Source organism: Mustela erminea, chromosome 11, assembly GCF_009829155.1.
Source record: "Mustela erminea isolate mMusErm1 chromosome 11, mMusErm1.Pri, whole genome shotgun sequence".
Taxonomy (NCBI): domain Eukaryota; kingdom Metazoa; phylum Chordata; class Mammalia; order Carnivora; family Mustelidae; genus Mustela; species Mustela erminea.
In genome coordinates, this window is record NC_045624.1 from 32,170,366 (window position 1) to 32,195,312 (window position 24,947).

General features: G+C 36.8%; 1 protein-coding gene across 1 annotated transcript in view; it reads right to left on the reverse strand.

The window, feature by feature from the left end:
• Window positions 1-24,947, reverse strand: part of CFTR (CF transmembrane conductance regulator) — a 168,956-nt gene that overhangs the window by 90,959 nt on the left and 53,050 nt on the right. Inside the window, exons 8-11 of the mRNA XM_032304554.1 lie at window positions 22,879-23,125; window positions 20,892-20,984; window positions 13,894-14,076; window positions 6,638-6,829 (exon numbers count right to left, since the gene is read on the reverse strand). Coding sequence (XP_032160445.1) covers window positions 6,638-6,829; window positions 13,894-14,076; window positions 20,892-20,984; window positions 22,879-23,125 — 715 coding nt within the window. The remainder of the gene's footprint in view (window positions 1-6,637; window positions 6,830-13,893; window positions 14,077-20,891; window positions 20,985-22,878; window positions 23,126-24,947) is intronic.

The following is a 24,947-nucleotide window of genomic DNA, read 5'->3' on the forward strand; positions in this document are numbered from 1 at the left end:
TACCAGTTCTTTGGGAGGGATGAAATCTTGAGCATAGACATAATGATACATCATGGTTTTTACCTTTGGAAAATGTCATGATTTTTTTTTTTGTCTTTTAATACAAAACCTTACCTTGAATATCTTCATTTCATTATTTATTCCTGAGATAGCCTGGTCCCAGACCATTATAATTAAATTTTTATATTACTGTTCTGTTGACTTGTCCAAATCTTACTGAGACCAGCACTCTTATGGCTATTTTGGTTTTAGAGATGTAAAACTCTCATTTGTTAAGCTAATAATTAATTCCAGAATTTGCAATTTCAATTCCTAAAATCAGGTTCACACTTTAAGAATTCAGCACAGTTTCTCTCTGACAGCAAACTCTAAGCAAAGCTGTCACGAGATAACAAGAAAGTGAGAATTCAATGGACCAATGTGTGCAGAGTGCTTAGCACAGCAATGCCAACATGTACTCTCTTGATAGATGTTAGCTAGAGTTTTTTTTTTTTAAGTTTCAGGGCTCAAATGAAGTGAAATAACAGTTCAATTCAGGAAGTGCTATGGCATTTCTGTTAGGTTCTGGCTCAGTGATTCTATAAAATAAATGTACTTGCTTCATATTACAGTAAATAAATGGCTGTGCTTTCCAACTTAATTAACTATTAGGAGAAAATTACAGGTGGTTCAAGGTGCAGTCATTAAGTATGGTTTATTCTGGTTTAGGGGACATAGTTCAATGTGTTTCAAATATCTGTTTTATGTCTCCATTATGTCTTGGCTGTTACTGAATGCAGATGTTAATTCCTATGGCCCCTTTTTATTTACAGATCTCTCAAATGAACGTTCCTGAATTCTCCTGTAGTGGTGGACTGACCAACCAAAGGTTAAGTCTCTGTTCACACAGGTTAGTTTTGGCCAGATCTGGATATCCAAAAGTCAAATTCAAATTTAATTAGACTTGCGGTATCTGCATGATGGAATTTATTTTCCAGAACAGTCATTAACTCATTTCTTTGCTTACTTCCCTCCCAAGTTTTTCATATTTCTTGCCAATTTCCCTCCCAAGTTTTTTTTTTTCCTTTAGCAACTTCTTGCCAATTTTCCTCCTAATTTGCTTTCTTCTAGTGACTTAAAGATGAAAACTGCCAAGCAGTGGTGGTAAAGAAAACACAAACAGATTTTAATTCTGCAACAAACATAGTAAATATTTTTATTACAATGCATATGTAATGGTTGCCAAGACAGAGTACATAATGAAGACCATTTTGCGGTTACAAAAGGATCTCAACATCTCTGTGAAAACCGATTATATATCCTAAGTCCCTAGCTTCTTCTCATATCCCACGACCCATCACACACTATCATAAAAGCCAAACCCAGGTACTTTTACAAGAGAGTGAGTCACTGAATATAGTCAGTCCAACTACCCATTACCCAAACACCAGTCTGCCTAGAATTCTCTTGCTGTCAGCTGTGGGTTCTATGGTAGGGTAAGGTATTGGTGAAGTGTGAAAAAAACCAATAACCTGAAAATGAAGAAAGACAAGAGAACAGTGAAGTCTGTTCCTCTTTTAATAACTAAACAGGGTTATAATCTCCTTAAGAGATAAGTAAGTTAACAAGGGCCCAGTTCAACAGAGTCATCTTTTTTAAGCTAGCAAAAGTCTCCAGGGCTGGTTACAAAAGCATACAAAATTGAGGAGGCCCCTCAGGGGTAGTCTGGTTACATGGAAAGAAGAGAATAAGCTGATTGGCACTGGGATATAAAATGGTATCTTAAAAAAAAAAAAACACCTAAGAAAACAAATACCTCTACATTTGTCTAGAAATCTGTAGTACCATCATCTAGATCCAAAAGTAGGAAACATAAAGCAAGACATGGAGACATTCGTAAAGGAGAAGGGCCGAAGGCAAAGGATCCACACCTGACTTGCTCCCTCGGGTCTGCACACCACAAGTCATTCTATAGCACAGAGCTGTCTCCGGGCCCTTCCCCGTGATAAAGTCTTTAAGCTACCCCTCTGAGGGAAGAGTTTTCAGGAGACTGAAATCAGAAAACTATGTGAAGTATGTTGTGCATGCTGTTTCCTATTCACGCCAACTTACCCTACCTGCCTGCTCCTATGACGGCAGGCATCACTACATACGCAAGTGCTCTGTAGATATTAGAGCTGAACAAAAACACAAAAATGAGGAAGAAAATATCCCGTTCTCATCTCCAGTTCCAAGTCTGGCTGGAGCACATTCAGAAACAGATCAACGCTGGCAGTCAAAATGAAAACAGATGGACTCACGACTCTTCGTACTGGGGACCAGGGTCCCTGCGGGGGACTCAGCCAGGGTGACTGTGGCGGACACCAGCTGCTCCCCCTTGGGGACACTGTGGGTGTTTCATGGTCCTCAGCTCCAAACTCCTCCACATTTAAAAAAGAAAATCCTCCCTTGGGAAGGCCCCTACAGGCCTCTTCTTGAAAGGTGAGGAATATTTATTTCATGACAACAAGAAAAATACCAAAAGTAGAAACTCTCAGGGACTGAAAATAGGGACACCTTTGGTTTTGACTAAGATAGTCTAGCACCTGTAATTCCTTTCCTTTCCCTACTCAGTAACATACTCCTGCCATGGAACCATCTTGTCCAACCCTGAGACTGTGAGACTCAGAGGGGAACAGCTGCTGAGCACAATTCCCATAACTGGCATGCCTACTCCAAGATATTGCTGAAATAGTCACCTGAAAGAATTTACAAAACTGCCTCTCCACGTCCTGGGCAGAATATACCAAAATAAATGTTTAAGAGTCACAGCTCTCAAACAATTTGTCATGTGGTTGGATAAATAACAATGTACAGGGAATATTCAGCAACAAAAAAAGAAACAGACACGCTCTATATTCAGTGTACTCACTACATTTGCCAGTATCAAGTACAGAGAATTTAGGGTGCTGGGTGTATTTTTGCCTGTTATAAGATGACTAGAAAGGCCTCGTTGCAACAGTCAGTGGGACAGGAGGGAGCAGCGACTCAGAGATCATTAGAAATGAAAAGCTCAGTGTTTTGACAACTTAAGGCAAAGGGGAAGAAGAGTGAAATGTACATTACAGAAGCAAAATGTATGTCATCATCATTATAAAGTTATTTATTCAAGTCTACCTAGTGGTGTCTTCCACTGGAAACCTTATTAGTAAGACTTATGATCTTTCTGTCTTGATCAGATGTCTCAGTTGTATGTAATTCACCTTCACGTGCTTCTGTCCTAAACCCATGGCAATCCTACCTATCCCCCTTTTCAGCTCCTGTCGTGCAAGGAATCCTTAATCCTAAACCAATTTCTCTCTTCTTCTAATTTCTTCAGGAAAAAAAACTCTCAGTCTTCCCTGAAGGCCCATTTTCCCTGACACCCTTTCCTTTGGATGGAAATAGTATATAAATATGGCATTCTTGATCTCCACACAATGCCTCTGCTTAATTTCTGTTTCTTCTTGTCCCTTAAAACCATTATCTGGATTACTGAAACAGTTCCTGTTAGTCTCCCTTCTAGTCAGAACAACAAATACTACTACTATGATGACGACGACGACAACTACTACTACTGGCTATTTTATTAAGTAATTTTGGTGAGCCAGAAAAATATCAAAATAAATAATATAATCTCCATATTGAGAGGACAAAACTCAGTGTATAATAGGATTAAGTAACTTTCTTTAGTAACCCAACTCTGTCAGATTTCAAAATATATATTCTTTCTGCCATCCCAGTTTCAAAATGCACCCACCTTAATTCTGTTTCTCATATTACAGCCAAGTGATATATCAAAAATACAAAACTGCCTGCATCCTTCTTCCCCTGATTAAAGCTCTCCAAGACCAAATTCCTGAGATTGGTGTACAAGGCCCCCAGGCTGTGGTCCAATGGGTTCATTCCTCTTTCCACACTCAGTGCCCCCAAGTTATATTCTGGTTCTATCAAGACATGGTTCCCTGCACTAACCAACTGGTTTCACATCCTGTGTTTCTGCTCAGTTCCTTTTGTCCAGAATACCCTTCCCACTTTTACTCATCCCTCAGGTTGTCCACTTTTAGAGAAAGCCTTTCCTGAACTGCTGAGGCAAACCAAAAGCCCTCAACTGGGCTTCCGCAGTGCCCTAAGAATACCTTTATTCCAATACTTGCTATCTCTTCCTTTATGTTTTCCCCCAACCAGCCCATAAGTTATTTGAGGAGGGAAAATAATGTTTTCATTTTGTACCTGCCCTGACCCCACCACAGTGAACAGTGTCTGGTACAGAGTCGTGTTTTGGAGTGTGAAAGGCACATAGAAACTAGAATCACCGCCCACCCCCATTGCCATTTCTGGAGCATGGAAACAACGTGCCTGAACTCTAAACTGTCCAATGCCATCTGGTTTCTTTGACAGGATACTCCAACTTCTGTTTGGGTCAGGAAGAACAACTACCATATTTACAGATAACCACTTTTATCATTTTTCTTAGAACCACTTTTGTCATCATTAAAGTTCACATTGATGACTTTTTATAGCCATCTTAATTATACCAAGTTCCATCTTATTTCCATAGAAGTCACTCTCTAATAAGAACTGACTCTAAGAACACATTTATCTTACATCACGTTCTCTAGCAGTATTCACCACCTCTAAAGAAAGTAGAAAGGAGCTAATATTTATAGAATAGATAATTTACACCAGACACTATGTTATATACCCTATATTCATACCATTTAATTTTCTCAATAATCCAGTTACCATTTATTCATCAATCGCCCACTTCTTCAGACCAAGCTAAACTTCTACTTTATTGGCAGCTCTAATGTTCTTAATCAAAAAAATTCCTCCAAAGCCATCAGTTTCCCTCTTGTTACACTGGAATTCCACAGTGAATCATTCTATTAGAGGAATTATCCTTGTACCACCTTTGGAGGTTATTCTTTACATCAGGCAGACGGAGATCTATTGTTATGCTCCCTCTTTTCACTCCTACAGAAATCACTCTTTCATTTTCTATTAGAGCACCAACTACATTCCTTATTAATATGTTTCTTTCCCCTACCGGTCCATGAACCTCTCAAGTATAAGGATCTTATTCTATTTATATTTTTACGAAATGCAGCAAGCGCCAAATGTTTTCAAAATGAAGACTTCTTAACTTTTTCTAGTTTAAAAGTTTATTTGGGCACAAAAGGTCATATACTGAATGTTTGCATTTGTGTTAATTGTCCACAACAATTAGAGATACAAGGTAGATTAGTGGTTGTTTAGAGCCAGGTATGTGTGCTGGGGGGCAAGGTAGGTAAGAAGAAATGGAAACTGAGTGTTACTGAACTACTTTTATTTTTTTTTAAAGATTTTATTTATTTATTTGACATAGAGAGATCACAAGTAGGCAGAGGCAGGCAGAGAGAAAGGGGGAAGCAGGCTCCCTGCCGAGCAGAGAGCATGATGTGGAGCTCAATCCCAGGACCCGAGATCACGACCCGAGCGGAAGGCAGAGGCTTTAACCCACTGAGCCACCCAGGCGCCTCTGAAACTACTTTTAGAGGAAATAAAGATGTGATGGCCTTTCCTTTGGATGGAAATAGTCCATAAATATGAGTATATGAAAAAAAACTAACTTATACACATTAAAAATAATTTTGAGGTTGGTCATAGAATGAGAAAAGAATATGCTCTTCTTCCTCTTATTCTCTTTACTTTCGTTATTTTTAACAGCTTTATTATGATATAATTCACATACCATACAATAGTTCATTAAAACACAGATCACTATAACATGAACCTTTAGAAAATGGACTGTGTATTTTTCAGCTTGGTTTTCCCACACTTAGCACAATGTTCATGTTAGTAAATGCTCATTTCATAAATGAGGGACACACAGCTCTGAATTTATTATTAGTAATACAGCTATGGTCTATTGGGGTTAAATAAATATACTTTTATTGTTGGATTCAAATCACCATTTATAAAATTATTTCTTGAGGAAAGGTATATTCAAAGCAAAAAATAATAACAGTAATAATAAAGCTCACCAGAAACCTTCCAATACCTTTCAACTAACAAATAAAGCTTGTGATTTATCTTGCAAGACCCTACCACTCCTATAAACCAGTCCCCACCTAGACAAATATCTGTGTTCTCTAAAAACACCCAATATGTTTTGGATAAAATATAATCACAATTTTATCTCTGATTCTCTACTGGAAGATCATTGCTCATTCGGCTAGGCTATAGTTGTTATTTAAAATTACTAAAATCCTCTCAAGTAATTTTGAAGTATCTTTTAAAAAATGCATGCATATAAGTGTCCACTGAGGACACATGACTCACGAATGAGTCAATAAAATTCTCTCCATTTCATAAAGAGGTTTTATTGTAACCAAATCAGCCCATCATTTTAAAAATAAATTGTACCTTCTCTATGTTTTTGTAAGTCTCCTAGAGCAGGGATCATATATTTTATTAGTGGTCATATATTTATTAGACATATTTATTTTATTAGTGGATTTACTTAGAGTACTTTGCCCATGTTGGAAACTTGGTTAATATATGTAGACTGACTTATTGAATAGGAGACTAATTATATATCTTAAGTAGTTTAAAGATTTCATATGCATAGTCAGAATTATGTCACATAGTGACTTACCTCCTCTAGCTGGCATGCTTTGATGACACTCCTGTATCTATACTCATCATAAGAAACACCAAAGATGATGTTTTCTTTGATGGTGCCAGGCATGATCCAGGAAAACTGAGAGCAGAATGAAATTCTTCCACTGTGCTTAATTTTGCCCTCTGAAGGCTCCAACTCTCCCATAATCATCATCAGAAGTGAAGTCTAGAAACAAAAACCATGGTTATTAAATTAAATCACTTGATCAAATCATTCTCAGAATATACCTGCCTCTGGCTATTATCCTAAGTAGATATATCTGTTCTGATTTTAAAGGATTCCAGATTAATTCATTTGATTCAAAACTTACTAAGCACTTCTTATTCGGGATATGCTGCTATGCACAAAAGATACAAAGAGGAATAAAAGAGACAATTACAGTGGAGTGTGGTTAAGTTTGTAGTAGAGGTTCACAGGGATGGAGCCACTGATTCAGATCGTTGGGATGGGTTTGGAGAACATCAGGGAAAGATAAATACCAGCTAATATTTGTTGATACTCGGCCTATGCTGGGTGCTGTTCTTTGTGATTTAACTGCATTCATTTATTTAATCACAGCTATTAGAATTTAAATAAATTCTGGCCATTTATTTAAACCAACAATGTAGATTCATTTTGATCTTCATCTAACAAAGAAGAGATGAGTTAAAAAAAAAAAAAGATAATATTGTTTCCACGAGCCCTTCTTGAAGAAACAAGGATAAACTCATCCAAGAAATGAATGAAGAAGCCTCACCAAAAGGACTATCAGTGAGCAAAGACTTTATATAAAAGACTGTGAACTAAAGTTTAAACTAATGTGGGAATTAGAGTTGAAGAAGATAATTTAAATACGTTATATGCCCTGACAATAGGAAAAGTTTTAAGTAAAATACAAACAAAACAAAGGAAAGAGAGTATAAAGGAAATTTGCTGATTGCCTTATCAAGAAAAGCTGGAAGTCAAAGGATACCATGTAAATGTAACACAGTGGGTAACAGAAGCATAAGCATATTTAACAATACAAAGATAAAGCATTAAGAAAGATAACACAAGGGTGCCAGATTGGTTCAGTGGGTTAAGCCTCTGCCTTCTGCTCAGATCATGATCTCAGGGTCCTGGGATCTGGCTCTCTGCTCAGGGGGGATCCTGCTCCCCTCCACCTCTGCCTGCTTCTCTGCCTACTTGTGATCTCTGTCAAATAAATAAATAAAATCTTAAAAAAAAAAAAAAAGAAAAGAAAGAAAGAAAGATAATATGACTGACTAAAATGGTATAGAAGAAAAGGAGGCAGCAGAGAAAGAAAAAACATTAACTTTATGAGAGCTCACATTAGGGAATCAAGGAAAGAAAACCCCGAAGATTTAACATAAAGTTATTATAAATATAATCTCTATGACAAAACACCTCCCGCACCTCTAAAAGTTGGAAGGTCCTTGGGCTCACATGTGGACCCCTTTCCCTTTTTATCCATATTCTGTCCTTCGGAATCTCATTTGACCTCAAGTTGTTACACTGACAGACCCCATTCCCTTGAAACCAGACCTGTATATCCAACTAACATCTCAACTTGGATGTTGAATATGCATTATAAACTAAATGCATAAGTTTCTTCCATAATCTTCTCAGGTAATTGTACCTTCAAGCTTCCAGTTACCCTTGGACTCATCCTTGATCTCCGTTTTTTTCATATGCCACCTTCAATCTAATTCTCTGGTATCTTTCTTAGAAACATGTCCTGAGTGGTGCCTGGGTGGCTCAGTGGGTTAAAGCCTCTGCCTGTGGCTCGGCTCGGGTCACGACCCCAGGGTCCTGGGATCTAGACCCACATCAGGCTCTCTGCTGGGCGGGAAGCCTGCTTCCTCCTCTCTCTCTGCCTACTTGTGATCTCTGTCAGATAAATAAATAAAATCTTAAAAAGGAAGGAAAGAAGGAAGAAAGGAAGCAAGGAAGGAAGGAAGGAAAAAATAAATAAAGAAAGAAATATGTCCTGAATTTGATTACTATTTCCATCACTACCTGGATTAAGCCAATATCATCTCCTGCCCAATTAGCCCAAAAACTCCCAACTGCTTCAAAGCTCCCCTTGCTTCTGCCCTTGTCTCTCTAAAACCTATTTTCAAAGCGCCCCCATCAAAACCTAAGCCCAATCATATTACTTTCCTCTTAAAACCTTCCAATGGACTCTCATTTCCTCAGAAAGAAAAGCCTTACTCTTTACAAGCCCCTTTGTAAGATCTTTCAGGCTCTTTTAGAAAAGCCCAAGTACTGGTCTAGCCCACCTTACTCCTCTGATGGCTCTACCCTCTGTGGCTGACTGTGCCAACCCCACTGACCTCCTTGCTGTTCTGTGAACCATACAGGCTAAGTTCTATTTCAAGGCTTTCTCCACCCTCTCTCTGCAAGACTCTTCTGCAGGTAATCCACATGACCTTGTCCCTCACCTCCCTCAAGTCTCTGCTCAAATGTTACCTTTCAGTGAGGGTTTCTCTATCTCCTCTATTTAAAATTGCACCCCATCACCAATCTTCTTTTCTCTGCTTTATCTTTATAGCAATTTCCATCAGGTGTTATTACATATACTTATTTTTTGTTTGTTTGTTTGTCTCCCATAAAATGTGAGTTCCTTAGATGGGGATGAGAATATGTTGTAGGTTTTGTTCACTACTATATCTTAAGGGCCTAGATTAATACTTGGCACAAAGTAGAGACTCAGTAAATTTGTTAAATGATATAAGTTAAGAATATGATACATTATATTAAATTATAAGGGCTCAATAACTTGAAAAATGAATTACTATTATATAAGAAACAAACCAATGGAACAGAAATAAAACTACAAACCAGATCCAAATGCACAAAAGAATTAGTATTCAATAAAGGTGGCATCTAAAATCAGTGGGGAAAGATGGATTATTCAATAAACAGTGTTGGACAATGGACTGTGTCCAGAGGGCTAACAAAAAAATTGTGTTTGTACCTCATACTATATTCATGGTGAATTCCAAATAGGTCAAAGAAAAAGTACAAAAATAAGTCCTTAAAGAAAACACTGGGGGATGCCTAAAGGGGAAAAAAAAAACACTAAAGAGTAAGAAAGCCTTCCTATAACTCAAAATCCGGAAGTCACGAAATAAAAGATAAATGAAACCTCTTTTTTAAAAAAACTTATGCATGGAAAGCTAAAGGAAAAGAGTGTAAAATTGAAGTAAAACTTTACAACTTAGAACACACAAAAGAATAATTTCTCTCTAAAGAAATGATTCTAAAATCAAAAGGAAAAAGAAAGCAAATCCATTAAAAAATGTACCAAGTATGTGACTAGTTATTTCACCAAAAATGAAAATAGAGGAGACCTTTGAACGTATGAAAAGATATTGTACTTTATTCATAATAAGAGAAACCCAAATTTTTAAAAAAAGGGAGAGAAACCCAAATTAAAAATACATGGATATGCCACTCGTCCCTATAGGAAGACTGGAAAAGAATTAAAAATTAGATAACATCATCTGCTGGTGATGCTACGATGAAATCCACACTTTTATATAGATCATATGGTACACACATAGATTAGTGCAATCTTCAGGGATAGAAGCTCAATGAATACACAAATGCTTTACCATTTCAAGGAAGCTATCCTACTGATACACTTGCAGATGTGCTAAATGACATGTGTGCAAGGATATTCAGTGTCATTTTGGGTTAGCAAAACTCTGGAAACAACCCCAAAATCAATCAATTGATGATTCATTACATCATATAACATCCACCTGTACAGTAGAATACTATGCAGTTATTTATATATATATTCAAAAAATTAAAATTGGCCACGTGGGTTGGGGGAGAGATTGGTGAAAAGTGGAAAACTGAGCAGAAACAGACTGAAAGGGAAATATTTCAACTTTTTATATCTTTTAATTTTCTAAAGTTTTTTTTTTTTCTTAAAGATTCTGTTTATTTATTTGACAGACAGAGATCACAAGTAGGCAGAGAGGCAGGCAGAGAGAGAGAGAGGAGGAAGCAGCCTCCCTGCTGAGCAGATAGCCCCATGGGGGGCTGGATCACAGGACCCTGAGATCACGACCTGAGCCGGAGGCAGAGGCTTTAACCTACTGAGCCACCCAGGTGCCCCTAATTTTCTAAAGTTTTTAATTGTCAATTAAGTTTTAATAAATAATAATATCACCTAATATACATTAGGAAGAAGGCAGGATTAAGTAACAGACCTCTTTATGTTATAGATTTCAGTATATTTTGTAATTTTTATTATTATGAAGAAAAATCTAAAATACTTTATTTCTATGTAAAATCCTTCTGTATAAAAATTAAATCTAGAAAGAATAGTTATTTTTAAATATTTTTAGAAACAATATCTTACATAGATGAGCTTTATAAATCTAAACAATGGAAAAGATCTTACTATCTATGTTAAATGCATATAATATTTACATTATATATTTATATTATATGATATATTAATGTTAATATTTATTGATATAATACAAATACTAAAATAACTATATTATATATGAAATATATAAAAATTATTTACCAAGCCTTCAGTCAAGGGTACCCAGTACTGCAGACTCTTATACCAATTTTGCTTAATTACAACAATTCACAGAGGTCTCATAGATGAAAGACAATTAATGTGGGTTAGAACAAAAAATCTGTTTTCCCAAAGATTGTTCAATTAAATAAATTTGTATCAAGCACTAAGATACTCCTTGGAATACAGAGTAAAGAAGACATGGTTCCCTTAGAGTCTAGATAATTGTAAAAGGCAAGAGGGATAAAATTAAACCTGACCTTAGTGTTTAAAGAAAATAATATAGATTATTAATATAGATATAAATTATTGTAACTTTGGAAAATCTAGAGATACAAAACATACCCCAAATTGTCTACAGCCATACCACCCTGAACACGCCCGATCTCATCAAAAGATACCCAAAATCTCAGAGACAGCCACTTGATCCATAAATGTCCTTCCAGACACACACATATATATATACATTCTTTTAAAAACACAAATTATGTATATAATATTTTATAACTTGTTCTTTCTTAACAATATATAAATACGTGTCCTTCACAACCATTTTAAACATCCTTTTTACTGACTGAATAACATGTCATTCTATCACTACACTAAAATTTGTCTCATCGATTCCTTAATAGCAGATATTTAGGGGTCCCTCCGATTTTTTTTAATTCAAACAATGTTGTGATGAATACCTTTGTGCTATAAAATCTCAGCAAACACACTAGGTTAAGTCACACAAGTAGAAGAATTATTCAGTTATCTTGAGGGCTTTTGATATATCAAACTGGGTGAGATGGGATTTGACTTCAAATGCTAATATTTGCAATTATTCAATCTTATATGTTAGCTAGATCTTCTGTCTGGTAGATTATAAAATACTCCATTCCTAATACTATGAAAAGCCTTCCTCCTTGCCTGAGCTGCCAAACCCTCAAACTTATCCCGAAGGAACCACTGCTTTCCTTGGACTCCGTCTTCAGAGCTACTTCTCAGAAGATGCAAATACAACTCCAGCCAGCAATTATCTGCTCATCAGTTTTTAATAAAATTGCCTGAAATTTAATTGTTGGTAAGTCTTGTAATTTCTGAGTCCAAATCTATTTTGGTATACCTTTCAAAAAAGTAACTCTAAGCATATAAACAGAATTTTAAAAATTACATGAAATACAATTACCTCTCAGCAGCAAACATTCTTGTTTAGATCATCGATACTTTGCTGATGAACAGCTCCTCCTATGGTTATCTTTTTATTTTAATAGTGAAAATTACTACTAATACTATATAAGAAGTAGAAGGAAAAATAATACTTAAAAGGAGGAACAAGTTCTCCTAAGAAGAAAATATACAACTACAACTACTATATTTAAAAGGCCTATTTCTAAAAAAATAAGTAAATAAATAAAATAAAAAACCTGTCTCACATGTAAAAAACATAACTGGAGAGAGAAACAACCAAATTGCATTAGTAGCATTATGGACACCAAATTTAACCACTATTTTCTGCAGCATTTTGTTTCCCAAGTTTCAAATTAAATTCTCCAAATATATCGTTCTTCCCATGTTAGATATTAATGTCTTTTTAAAATGTTTCTTAATTTCTACTTTTACATACATTTTTATCTTAAAGCTTCAGTGCTCCTTCCTTCCTTCCCCTTTCATCCTTGAGTTTAACCTTTCGGCTATTTTTGCTTTATAACCTATTAATTTTTGTCAGACATATCTCTAAATATTCTTGACTTATATAAGTTGGGATGGGGTAGGGACTGGGAAGCTGACCAGCAATGAATAAATCAACATTCCTATGTATTTCTTTCAAAAAGCTATCCTAGTCAGTAATTTTTCCTCATAATAAATCCTAAGCAAGTCTGAGTTCATTCCCTAAAATCCTAAAACAACCAAATAAGGACCTTCTGCCTATGTGGTTCCGAGGTAAAATCTATGCCATGATTTTCCTGGACCAGCCCTGAAAAAATGTCTATGCCAAAGATGGGTAAAAATGAATAGTTCATTTATTCAATAAAGTTACTGAATGTCCACCATGTGTAAGACACTGTGTTCACTTATATGTGAACTCTAAAAAACAAAAGAAAGAATAAACAAACAAAAATTTTAAATGCCCATAAATACAAACAAACTGATGTTTGCCAGGGGAAGAGGTATGGGAAGATGGGCAAAATGAGTAAAGAGGAGTGGGAGATACAGGCTTCCAGTTATGGGATGAAGAAGCCCCATGGATGTGTGATACGGCATAGGGAATAGATCCAGTGATATTAGCATAGCTTTGTGTGGTGACAGACGGTAGCTACATTTGTGAGCACAGTGTAATGTACAGAGGTGTTCAATCGTTATATTGTACCTCTGAAATTAAGGTAACACTGGTTGTCAACTATGTTCCAATTTAAAAAAGAAAAACATTTTTAATAAATATAAAGATCAACATGTGGAAAAAAAAAAACACTGTGTTGTGTGCCATGTACCACATAAAGATGCAGAAGAAAAAGTCACTGGAAATAAGACAACGGAAAAAAAAGACTAAAGAATATTATCAGTGGAATAATTTACATTATAAGGGACACTCTATCCAAGAATTCTCCTATTACCAATGTTGGAACTTCTCCAATACATCCTCTTACACTACAAACTAGAAAAAGAAAGAAATGCATACCAAATTCAGTTCTCAATGATGAGAAATAGAAGACATTACCTTGCCTGCTCCAGTAGATCCAGCAACTGCCAACAACTGTCCTCTTTCTATCTTGAAACTGATATCTTTCAGGACAGGAGCACCGAGAAGTGAGAAATTGCTGAAGAAAAGGCTGTTATCAGCATTGGAAGTTTTTCTGTCGTTACTGTTTTGTTTTGCTTTCTCAAGTAATTCCCCAAATCCCTGAAAAAAAATATAGAGAAATACAAAGGTAAGTTTTTCAGGTATTATCAATAGGTATTTTTGAAACAATAGGTATTTGGTTCATGTATTAGCACATAAAGCACATGGCATCTGATCCACACTTTATAGCATGTAATTATATACATGAGTTCTAGAGTACATGATGGGAAACACTGAAATTTTTAATAAAGCATTTAATAGAAACATAACCTCAATATCCTAGATTGTCACTCACCCCTAAATTAAACTTTATTTAATATTGAAGAAAACATGTACCTTCTCCTATAGGCTGAGCAAATAAATGTTATCTAATCCTCAGCACAATAATAATATCGGAGGTAGATTTTCCAATTCACCTCTTTCAAAGTGATAGACTTTGTGACTCAGAGATGAAATGACTAAATTGGCCAGAGTGATTTACAACCCAATCTGACCTCTATTCTAACATGCCACTGGCACCTTCTTCTAAGAAGCGTAAAGCATTTATGTAGTAATTAAGTATAAATGTGATAAGATTGCCAGATAATTCAGATGAGTTCCCTTACAGGAGAATAGTGGGAGGAAGGAATTCCCTTTTAAAAGTGCCCTGCTTCTCTATTGCCCCATGGAGAGCTTTAGGGGAGCAGTCTTCAGTCCAGAGTAACCAGCCCCAAAGACCGATCAGGAGGATCCTCATGCACACAGTCTTAAGGAAATTGATTCCATATACTCCTTCCTAAAATCAATCTGCCTGAGATCCGCTTGCTGTTTATCATTTCTTCTTTTCCACTTTCCGGCTCACAGTCATACTTGTCTCACTTGACACAGAAGAGGAGTTTGTCCTCAGTCCTAAGTCTTTTTGTGCTGTCCTTCCTGGAGTCTAAAATCTTCTAGGACCACAGAAAGGGATCACAGAAGAATAATTTTTTCATGAAAGAGGGTCCCATAGAAACAAAGCCAGGAATACTGAAGGAGGAAACATCTCATTTCACCTGAAGGCAACCTGTGGGTCTTACCAAGATTAGAATAAGATTGTAGAAATGAGTGGCAGGATACGGCATTTTAATTAACTAATTCTTTGATAACTTAATTTTTAATAATTTAATAAATTTAGTTGGTACATATTAATTATTTGCATTGTAAGGTTGTAATAATTTTTCTGATATAAAGCAAGCTGAAGTCTTGACAATGAGAACTGACTTCATAAATTGATTTATTTTCCATAAACTAAATGCACTCAAACTATAATGCCAAAGTTTTGACAAAAATCCATTTAACATGATTAGACAATATGTAATAAACAGGAATTACATGTCTTGCCACCACTTAAAACTACATAAGAATTTATGTCAGCTTCACAATGTGTCAGAGATTATGTGTCATAGAATTCCAAAATTCCTTTAGGTCAAATATAAGCCATGAAGTTTGGAGACCACTGCTTTGAGTTCTCATGATATGGACAGCTAACATCCCCCTTAGTAATCAAACAACTAAAAGCAAAGCTTTTAAGAAGCAGACAATAAAAAGTCCTTTTAAAATAGGACAAAGGCATTTGTTATTTTGTTATTAATTTTTTAAATATTTATTTATTTATTTTAGAAACAGAAAGTGTGAGCAGAGGAAGGGACAGAGGGAGAAGGAGAGAGAATCTCAAGCAGACTCCCCATTGAGCATAGAGACTGACCCGGGGCTCAATCTCAGGACCCTGTGATCATGACCTGAGCCAAAACCAAGAGTCAGATGATCAACCAAAGGAGCCAACCAGGGAGCCCTCCCTTATTTATTTATTTACCTCACAGATATTTATTGACCATCACCTCTGTATTAAAGACCACTTCAGGGGCGCCTGGGTGGCTCAATGGGTTAAACCTCTGCCTTCGGCTTAGGTCATGATCTTGGGGTCCTGGGATCAAGACCCACATTGGGCTCTCTGTTCAGCAGGAAGCCTGCTTCCCCCTTGCTCTTTCTGCCTGTCTCTCTGCCTATGGTGATCTCTGGCAGATAAATAAATAAAATCTTCTTTCTTTTCTTTTCTTCTTCTTTTTTTTTAATTTGACAGAGATCACCAGTAGGCAGAGAGAGGGGCAGAGGCCATGAGCCGAAGGCAGAGGCTTAACCTACTGAGCCACCCAGGCGCCCTGAAATAAATAAAATCTTAAGAAAAAAAATAAAGACCACTTCAAAAATCCCACATGGGAGAATAACTATGAGTAGATATTAATACTGAAACACGCTTCGTGCTAGAACTGGAAATCACACCAAATTTTATAGGAGTACATTACAGAGGGAAAGCAACTCAGCCTGGAACTCGACCAACTAAATGACATGCAGGCTGAGTGAGGAGGGATAGAAGTGGGATCTCACAAGACCAACAAATAAATGGTATAGGTGCTCCAGGAAGACAAATCTGCATATACAATGGTTCAGGCTTAAAAAACAGAATATGTCTCGGAAATGGTGAGTGGCCAGGTCAGATTTATGTGACAAAATGACAAAAGATGTGCTTGGTAAGAAGGATAATGCAGCCTGTTGAAGGCAATGCAGTCTGCTGAAAGTGGGACTTTTAACCAATAAGCACTTGGACCAACGGGAGGCTTCTGTAGCTAATAATCTTTGCTTCTATTTACAGAAGTAAAATGCTTATTGCAAGACAAATGGAAAATACAAAAAAGCAGAACAAATAGAAATCACTTGTAGTACTACCACTGTGAAGGAACAATACTTAACCTTTCAACTGAAATTCCTCCCCTTTCTCAGGACGCCTGGGTGTCTCAGTTGGTTAGGCGTCTGCCTTCAGCTCAAGTCATAATCCCAGGGTCTTGGGATCAAGCCCCGCATCAGCCTCCCTGCTCAGCAGGGAGTTTGCTTTTCTTCTCCCTCTGCCCCTCCCCCTGCTTGTGTTCTTGCTAATTCTGTCTCTCTCAAGTGAATAAATAAAATATATTAAAAGAGGGTGCCTGGGTGGCTCAGTGGGTTAAGCTGCTGCCTTCGGCTCAGGTCATGATCTCAGGGTCCTGGGATTGAGTCCCGCATCAGGCTCTCTGCTCACCAGGGGGCCTGCTTCCCTTCCTCTCTCTCTGCCTGCCTCTCTGCCTACTTGTGATCTCTGTCTGTCAGATAAATAAATAAAATCTTTAAAAAAAAAATTAAAAGAAAAAAATCCCTCTACTTTATTACCTATATATATAAATATATATGATTTTATATATAAATATATACATATAACCAGGGATGAAGGGTACAGGAAAGCAAATACAGTCAATATTATTGTAGTAACTTTGTATGGTGACAGATGGTTATTAAACTTAGCATGGTGAGCATTTTGTAATGTACATAATTGTTGAATCACTATGTTGTACACCTAAAACTAATATGTCAACTATATTTCAATAAAATATACATAATTTTTCTACAAAATTGAGAAAAAATAAGGTGGTGATCCCCTTTTTCTGACTTACAATAAGTCATCAATATTTTCATATACCATTAAATATTATGTTTAATTTAATTTTTAGTGGTAAGATAGTATCCAAGAGTATGAATAAACTATTTGCATGTGCTTTGCTATAAATTGGAGAGCACATTTTTTTGTTATAAATTCCCACAAGTGGAGTTTCCAGAGCAAAAGGTATGTGAAAGTCCAAGTCTTTTCAATTGTAGTTCTAAATTTTCTTTCATCAATAATTATATGGGGGTGCTTATTTTCAAGAACCCTTAACAATACTGATTTTTGGTTTTAGACTTGTTTTAACTTTTTTTGTGTGGTTTTATAGTTGAAAATGGAATCTCACTATTGATCTCACTTTTATTCATTTGCTCCCTAATGAGACTGAAGAGTTTCCATGCTTACATGTCCCCTTAGTTGTACATGAAATGCTTATGATATTGTTTTTACCCCATTCTTGTGACATATTTTCATGTATCTGGCTAATAGTTAACAAGTCATTGTAACATACTGAACTTCAGTGTCTGGTGCTGTTGAGGATATCAAATGAGATCATATACATGTGAAAGCAATATATGGTAAGGCAGCAGTAATTCTTTTTTGTTTTGTTTAAATATGGAGCAGTATGGTGAGCGGCAAAGGGTTTTGGAGTCAGAGAAACAGGCTGACCTTTTAGCTCTTCCCTAATTAGTTATCTTTGTTCCAGTTGTTTAAACTAAGTTTCAGCTTCCTAATAAGTAAGTAGTAATTCTACCCATTGCCAGGTTTGGACTGAGTATGGAATCATATATAATTCACCAAGGACTTGCCCCTTGGGTAACTGGGTGAATGGTGACACCAGCAAAGGTAATAGCGAATACACTGGAAGAGGCAGGTGTGTCAAGTTTGGTGAGTGGTGAATGTAAAGTGCTTGAGGAGCATGCAGGAAATTCAGAAAATATATGTAAGAAGTAATGAAAGAAGCTGGGGCCATAAATTTGCCTTTAAGACCATCAGCACATTGCTGTCAGTTGGCCCTGAGCTTGAAGTCACCCAGAGAGAGCATTAAATGCTAAAAGAAAACCTAAGTGGGACCCAGTGCCCATCACCATGGAAGCAGCAGGGAAGAGATAGAAGTTGTGATCTGAGGATAAAATAATATGGAGAGAGTGGTTACACTAAAGCTAAGTCATCAATTCAAGAAGAAAGGAACTGTTTTCTTGGGTTGGCAAGTGCAGAATCCAGACTGCAGTAGGGAGAAACCCATGAAAGATGAGGAAATGACAACAGTTGTGGCAACACAGGGACAGAGAGAGGAATAAGGTTTGGAGGATGAAGCTGGGTGGGCAAAAACAAGAGAAGACTTTTTTTTTTAAAAACTGGAAAATATTTGAATGGGAAAAGGAGTCAGTTGAAAGAAGTTATTGAAGCTTCTAGAGAGAGGACTGCTGGCCTCCTCTTCTAAGAAGATGAAGCAAGGTCGTAATAGTTCAGTCAAGGGCAGGGGGAAACATCTATCTTTCTCGTAGACATGAAGGTAAGAGGAACATATAATTCCAAAGGTGAACAGGAAGCTAGAAGAATTCATACATGATAATGGCTTCTCCTTTCTTTCTGTTTTGTAGGAGGAAAGGCCATGCAGATAATGAGAGAAGTAGGGATTCAGGAAAGTGGTAAAAATCTGGAATAGCTTCTGGGGAAATGGTAAAGAAAATTAACTAGAGACAAATGAAAAGATTTCCCAAGAAGGTTTACAGGCCCCACTGAGGTTGAAACAAGAGCAGTGTAAAGCTTACAAATGACGGAGGTGTGTTATTTTTCCCAACACCTACTTCACCAAGGTCCATAAAGTAATGTTTTGCAGCAAAGGATTCAGTGGAAGGAAAGTGGAATTGAGAGAGCCGTAGAAGAACTGAAATGACTGGTCTTGGAATAAGCAGATGTTCAAACAGGCAGGGTCCAAAGGGAGCACTGAAGAAACTAGAAACCTTGAACCTGAAAGACTACAGTACAGGTAGGATTTAGAGACAGAGCTGAACGGTTAAGAAATTCTGGGCTGGGAACAAGATTTCAGAGTGTAACATTTGCAAACAAGCACCACTATCCTGAGCAAATATGATCAAAAAGTATCTGGAGTTTGGCAGGTGATAAAGACTGAAGGACAAGGATATAGCCAGATGGGAAGCAACAGTCAGGTGAATGGCTTGTAGACTATGACTTCTGGGTCCAAATTCTGGCTTCAGTTTCTGACAGGTGTGTGAGCTGAAGCAGGACACTTAACTTTTCTTAGCTTCCATTTTGTTATCAGTAAATTACTTAGGTCACAGGAATGTTAAGTGAATTAAATGAGACAACACATTTAAAGCACTTATCCTAGGTCCTGGCTCAGAGTAAGGTTCTGAACATGCCACCTATTTTACAAGATGGAAGAAGAGGGAAATGGAAGATTTTCACAGCAAGCAGGGAAACAATTTTGTCTGAAATTGGGGGTGGGGGGAAATGTTAAACTTCTTATTTTCCCTCATGCCTAGAATGGCCTTTGAAACTCCTAAAAACAAAGAAGTAAAATCAATCTGATCCCTTTCTGACATGACACTTTCCCACAAACAATTCTGCTAGGCAGATAAAGAATTATTCTCTAATCTGTATCTTCAGAAATGAAGTAAAGTGTAGTCCTGGCTATCAAGCAGCTTATATAAATAAAACCAGTTTCAGATATTTTGGAAAATGTAGAAATAGGATAGTGGTTTCATAAACTCCTCTCTTTACTCAACAGATATAAATGATAATAGGAACTCAATAGGTGTTCTCAATCATCAAATATTCCTTCTTGAGAGGCTGAATATCCTTGGTAATATTTTTCTGACTTGGAGATATATAAGAGAATTTTTAAGAGGGAATGGAAATAAGTAAAAATAGAAAATAACACAGGCATGTGTCTTTCCAACATCTTTATGTAGACCACTATGTTGCAAACACACTGGACAGGAAAATGACAAAACAGAAAGGAGCATTTCTTGAGGAACTATTATGTGCATGGTACTCTGCTGAGCACTTCATGCTTCATGCTTCACAACAAACTTGCAAGAAACCAGGCACTGGTTGCAAGGGAAATATTAATATTTCATTTTATGGCTGGAGAACCAAGTTCTCCACAAGTAATTTGATATTGATTACACACAGAAGAAATGGCAGAGCTAGAATTCACTCCCTGCTCTTCCTGAGCTCCCAAACCTATGAGGCTGGCATCACTTCCCAATCGTAATTGATCGAGGAAAAGTAGCAGCTCCCCTCCCAGAGCTACCAGTTCAATTATCATTCTAACTTTCTTGTCTATTAGGATGAAAACCAGATTCACAAAGGAGAAAATGTTGAAGTATTCAGAGCAAACAATTAAAGAAAGAATTCTGACCTCCTCCCAGAAGGCTGTTACATTCTCCATCACTACTTCTGTAGTTGTTAAGTTATATTCCAACGTCTTATACTCTTGCTTTTGTAAGAAATCCTGTTTACAAAAGAAGGCAAAAACATATTGTAGAACTAGAATAGCATTACTGCATTATTACACCTATTTTACACTCTGATGGCTCTGTATCCTGTATTTGGATTTTACAAAGATTACTGAATATATTAGAAATTACTTCTTAATAAAATAATTGTTCACAATGTTCTAAAGTTAATTTGCCAAGCACCTGGATTTATTACATTTGAAAGGCACTTTTAAAACGTGTGCTATTTTATAAAACTGGTTTTATGCATTAGATTGTAACACACAACTGATTCTTCCTTCCATTCTTACATATGAACCTGAGTGATAAATTTATAAGGCCTCCCTGAGTTACCCACCAATGTACCTCAATTCAACATTAGGACAGACAGAAAGCTAACGTCTTCACATCTGCAGCACCCTCCTTATTAGAAGCATCGACAGCATCACTTCTCTGGGTTACGTAAACGTATGAAGATCTGATATAACTGATTTGAAAGCATCAGAACCTTGACTCTAAAAGAAGGGCTTTATTAGACATTGGCAGGGTTCTATGAGGAAAGGTGGGAGTGTCAGGAAGAATTAAGTGGCTATATCCTGAAGTTCTCACTGCAGCAGGTATAGAGGACAGCCTGCTCCTTGCCTCACTTTTGCTTTTTCTCCTCTAGTCTTCTCTCACTCACTATTTCTGTTTTGGTTTCTCTCTTCTCTGTTTTGTTTCTCTGCCGGTGTTCCTGTTCACTGACTCTCCAGGTCTTTGTGGTGTTCTCTCTTTGAGTCTGTATGTATGTTCATGTTCTCTCTCTCTCTCTCTCACTTGAGAAGGGTTAACAGACGAAATAAGATTAGTCCAAGGGTTGCTATGGTTTTAAACTACATTCTCCAATTAGTCTAACTCGGAGATCTCAAACTCACATATTTTCAAGAAGATAAACTTAAGGAGGGTGCCTGAGTAGAGACTGTGTAGAACTGGAGAGGGCAGTCCCCTTTGAGGGAGGAGTTGCCACAGTTTTTAAGGAAAGAGGACCCAGTTCCTACATATTCCAATTCTTCAAAAGAGGCTGAAGATAAAATTTATTGTATATGTAACATCCCCCAACTTTTAAATGCTCGCAACTAATGCAAATAGGTTGTTTGTTTTTAATTTAAAGATCAAGTAGAAACAGTTTCAAGCCCAAAATTAGGTCCATGGGCAACCACTGGCAAAGTCTGGCCAAGATTACATAATGGCAGAATGACCTAAAAGTGGCTCATGCTGCACCCTCATTTTTCCTTCTATCACAGTGATTTTTTTCCTGGTTAAATATTTAAATGAATATCAAAAAAGTATAATAATACATTTTTGATCTGCACATTAATTATAAAAATTATAACCACACAGAAATTCATGCTAGTGATTCAATTAGCTTTCCATATACTGGGTATAATCACCTGAGGGCTTTAGAACTTCTCTTCCAAGCTACCAGCTACATCAGCATTGCCAGCGTGTGACATAAAATGCCATTCTCATCTATCTTACATTCTGGAAAGTATTTTGAAAATTTTTTCAAAAGTTTAAGGTGAATACTCTCAGTTTTAGCTAGAATATTTTATAACTTCCTGGTCAATTTTTTGCACATTCGCCAAGTTCATTAGAACTGATCTATTGGTTGATTACTTAAATAAAATTCTCCAGAATACAGAAATAGTATTTTCTTCAACTTCTCTGATTTAAGAGAATCTCACAGGCCTTCATTTATTTCATTGGGCTTCATCACAAAGGCTCATTAGACCACACATAGATATCAAGATAGGAAATCCTGTGCATCGAACCAGCCCAAGACCAAGACTTCATTTCCAGAGAGTGTGCTTGCTATAAAAGTTCAAAACTGTTCTAAAATCATTGCATACGATGCAATGTTAAGTACATTACCTGTATTTTGTTTATTGCTCCAAGAGAGTCATACCATGTTTGTACAGCCCAGGGGAATTGCCGAGTGACTGCCATGCGCAAAACGATGCAGAATGAGATGGTTGTGAATATTTTTCGGAGGACGATTGTTTTGATCAGTGCATAGGGAAGCACAGATAAAAACACCACAAAGAACCCTGAGAAGAAGAAGGCTGAGCTATTGAAGTATCTCACATAGGCTGCCTTCCGGGTCAGTTTCAGTTCTGTTCTATAAAAAAACATATATAAAATTTGGGATTCTTATTAACTTTTCAAATACCAGGCATCTTGGAATGTAAAAACCTGACCAGATGCTCTCAAGGCTTTCTGTCTGTGTTCTGTTCCTAGCACCACCCTATATGAGCTGTGTGATTTTGGGCAAGTTATTTAATCTCCCTGGGCCTCAGTTACCTTCTCTGAGAGTGGGATGGTAATGAATGCACCAGAGTCTTGGACATCATATCTGTAAACATTATTTTTATATTATAATTCATAATCTCAATTATTATTTCTATTGTCAGGATAACAATATGTTAATATCTTTAATCACTTCATTATTAGTTTGTAAGATTAGTAAGACTTTGATTCCAATTTTTTATTTGTTGGTTGGTGTTTCAAGCAGTTAAGTGTGGAAATGAGGACAACATTGTAAGAGTTATAAAGGAAAATGTGATTTTTCCTTTGTGATTTCCTAATGGATTCTTAACATTTTAGAAATTCTAGCTTGGCTTTGGGGAACACTGAAAACAACATCTAAGCAACAAAGGTGTGGTTTCTCAAACCTTAGCATGGGTGAAAATCACCTGAGAAACTTGTTAAAATTTAGCCTCAGGCCCACCACTGAAAGATACTGACTGAGTCTTCAAGAGGCTTCCAGAATCCATGTTTTAAACTAGAACCCAAGCAATTCTGTTGCAGGTAGCTTTTGAAAAGTTAGAAAAGAATAGCTACTCTATCCTCTCTCTCACCTTAGTATAATTACTTGCAAAAATCATCTTTTTAAAGATTTGATTTCTAAGTAATCTCTACACCCATCCTGGGGCTCAAACCCAGAACCCCACCATCAAGAATTACACACTCCACCGACTGAGCCAGCCAGGTGCCCCTGCAACAATCATTTTTTACTTCTGATCTTCTAGTCTGAACTGCAAATGTGAACTTTTTTTTTTTTTTTCTAACACATATCAAAGAGGATTCAGTACTCTAGCAGACAGAAAATAGGGAGTGCCGATGCTGGTAATAAGAGAACAAAGCTGTCTTCAACCTCCACCGCACTCTGCCAGGACCAGAAAAATTAAAGTCAGTTATGATCCTCCTCTTCGGCTCTTGCTGGGAAAAAGGCAGCCAGGAACAGAGAACAGAGGGTTCTGTGGCGAAGAGCAACACAAGAGCTGTGCCTGGCCTCTGGGGGCTAGTTTCACACATTTGTAAAATTCAGAGAAGTTCTCATTCTCAAGTGGTAGAATTCAGGGGGGAAAAAAATTTTTTTTTTTTTTTTAGTCTGAAAAAAAGTCTAATCCTGAGCACTCTGATTAAGAAAATTAAGTTCCATGTGCCCAACCTAGACAGTATTCACATTCTAATATGGTCTAAGGCTTCTTATTTCAATCATTTGGCACTGAAAGCAGACTGGTATTTTGGAATCTCATTGGGGTTTGACTCCTGGTTCTGTCAGTGATAGCTATGCCATCTTACATACATCCACATGTGTACAAGAGAAACACACAATCTCCCAGGCAGAGACGTTGCCATGATAAATGAGAACACAGCAGAGGGCCTGGCACTAAGAATCTGCCTAGGATCCTTAATCTTCAACAGAAAAAAAAAAAAAAAAGAAAAAAAAAAGAATAATATTGGCTAGGCTGATGTTAATAAAATGCTAGAAAACCCTATTCACCAAAATGTTCACAAATTTATGAGAATTGTTGTTGAAATGTGTTAGAAACCATTGAGGAAAATGGAAGGAGTGGTATGACAAGAAAAGAATATTGGACTCAAGAACATTTATAGGGATCACTTATAGAAAGCAGTATTCTCCACAATAAAATCAC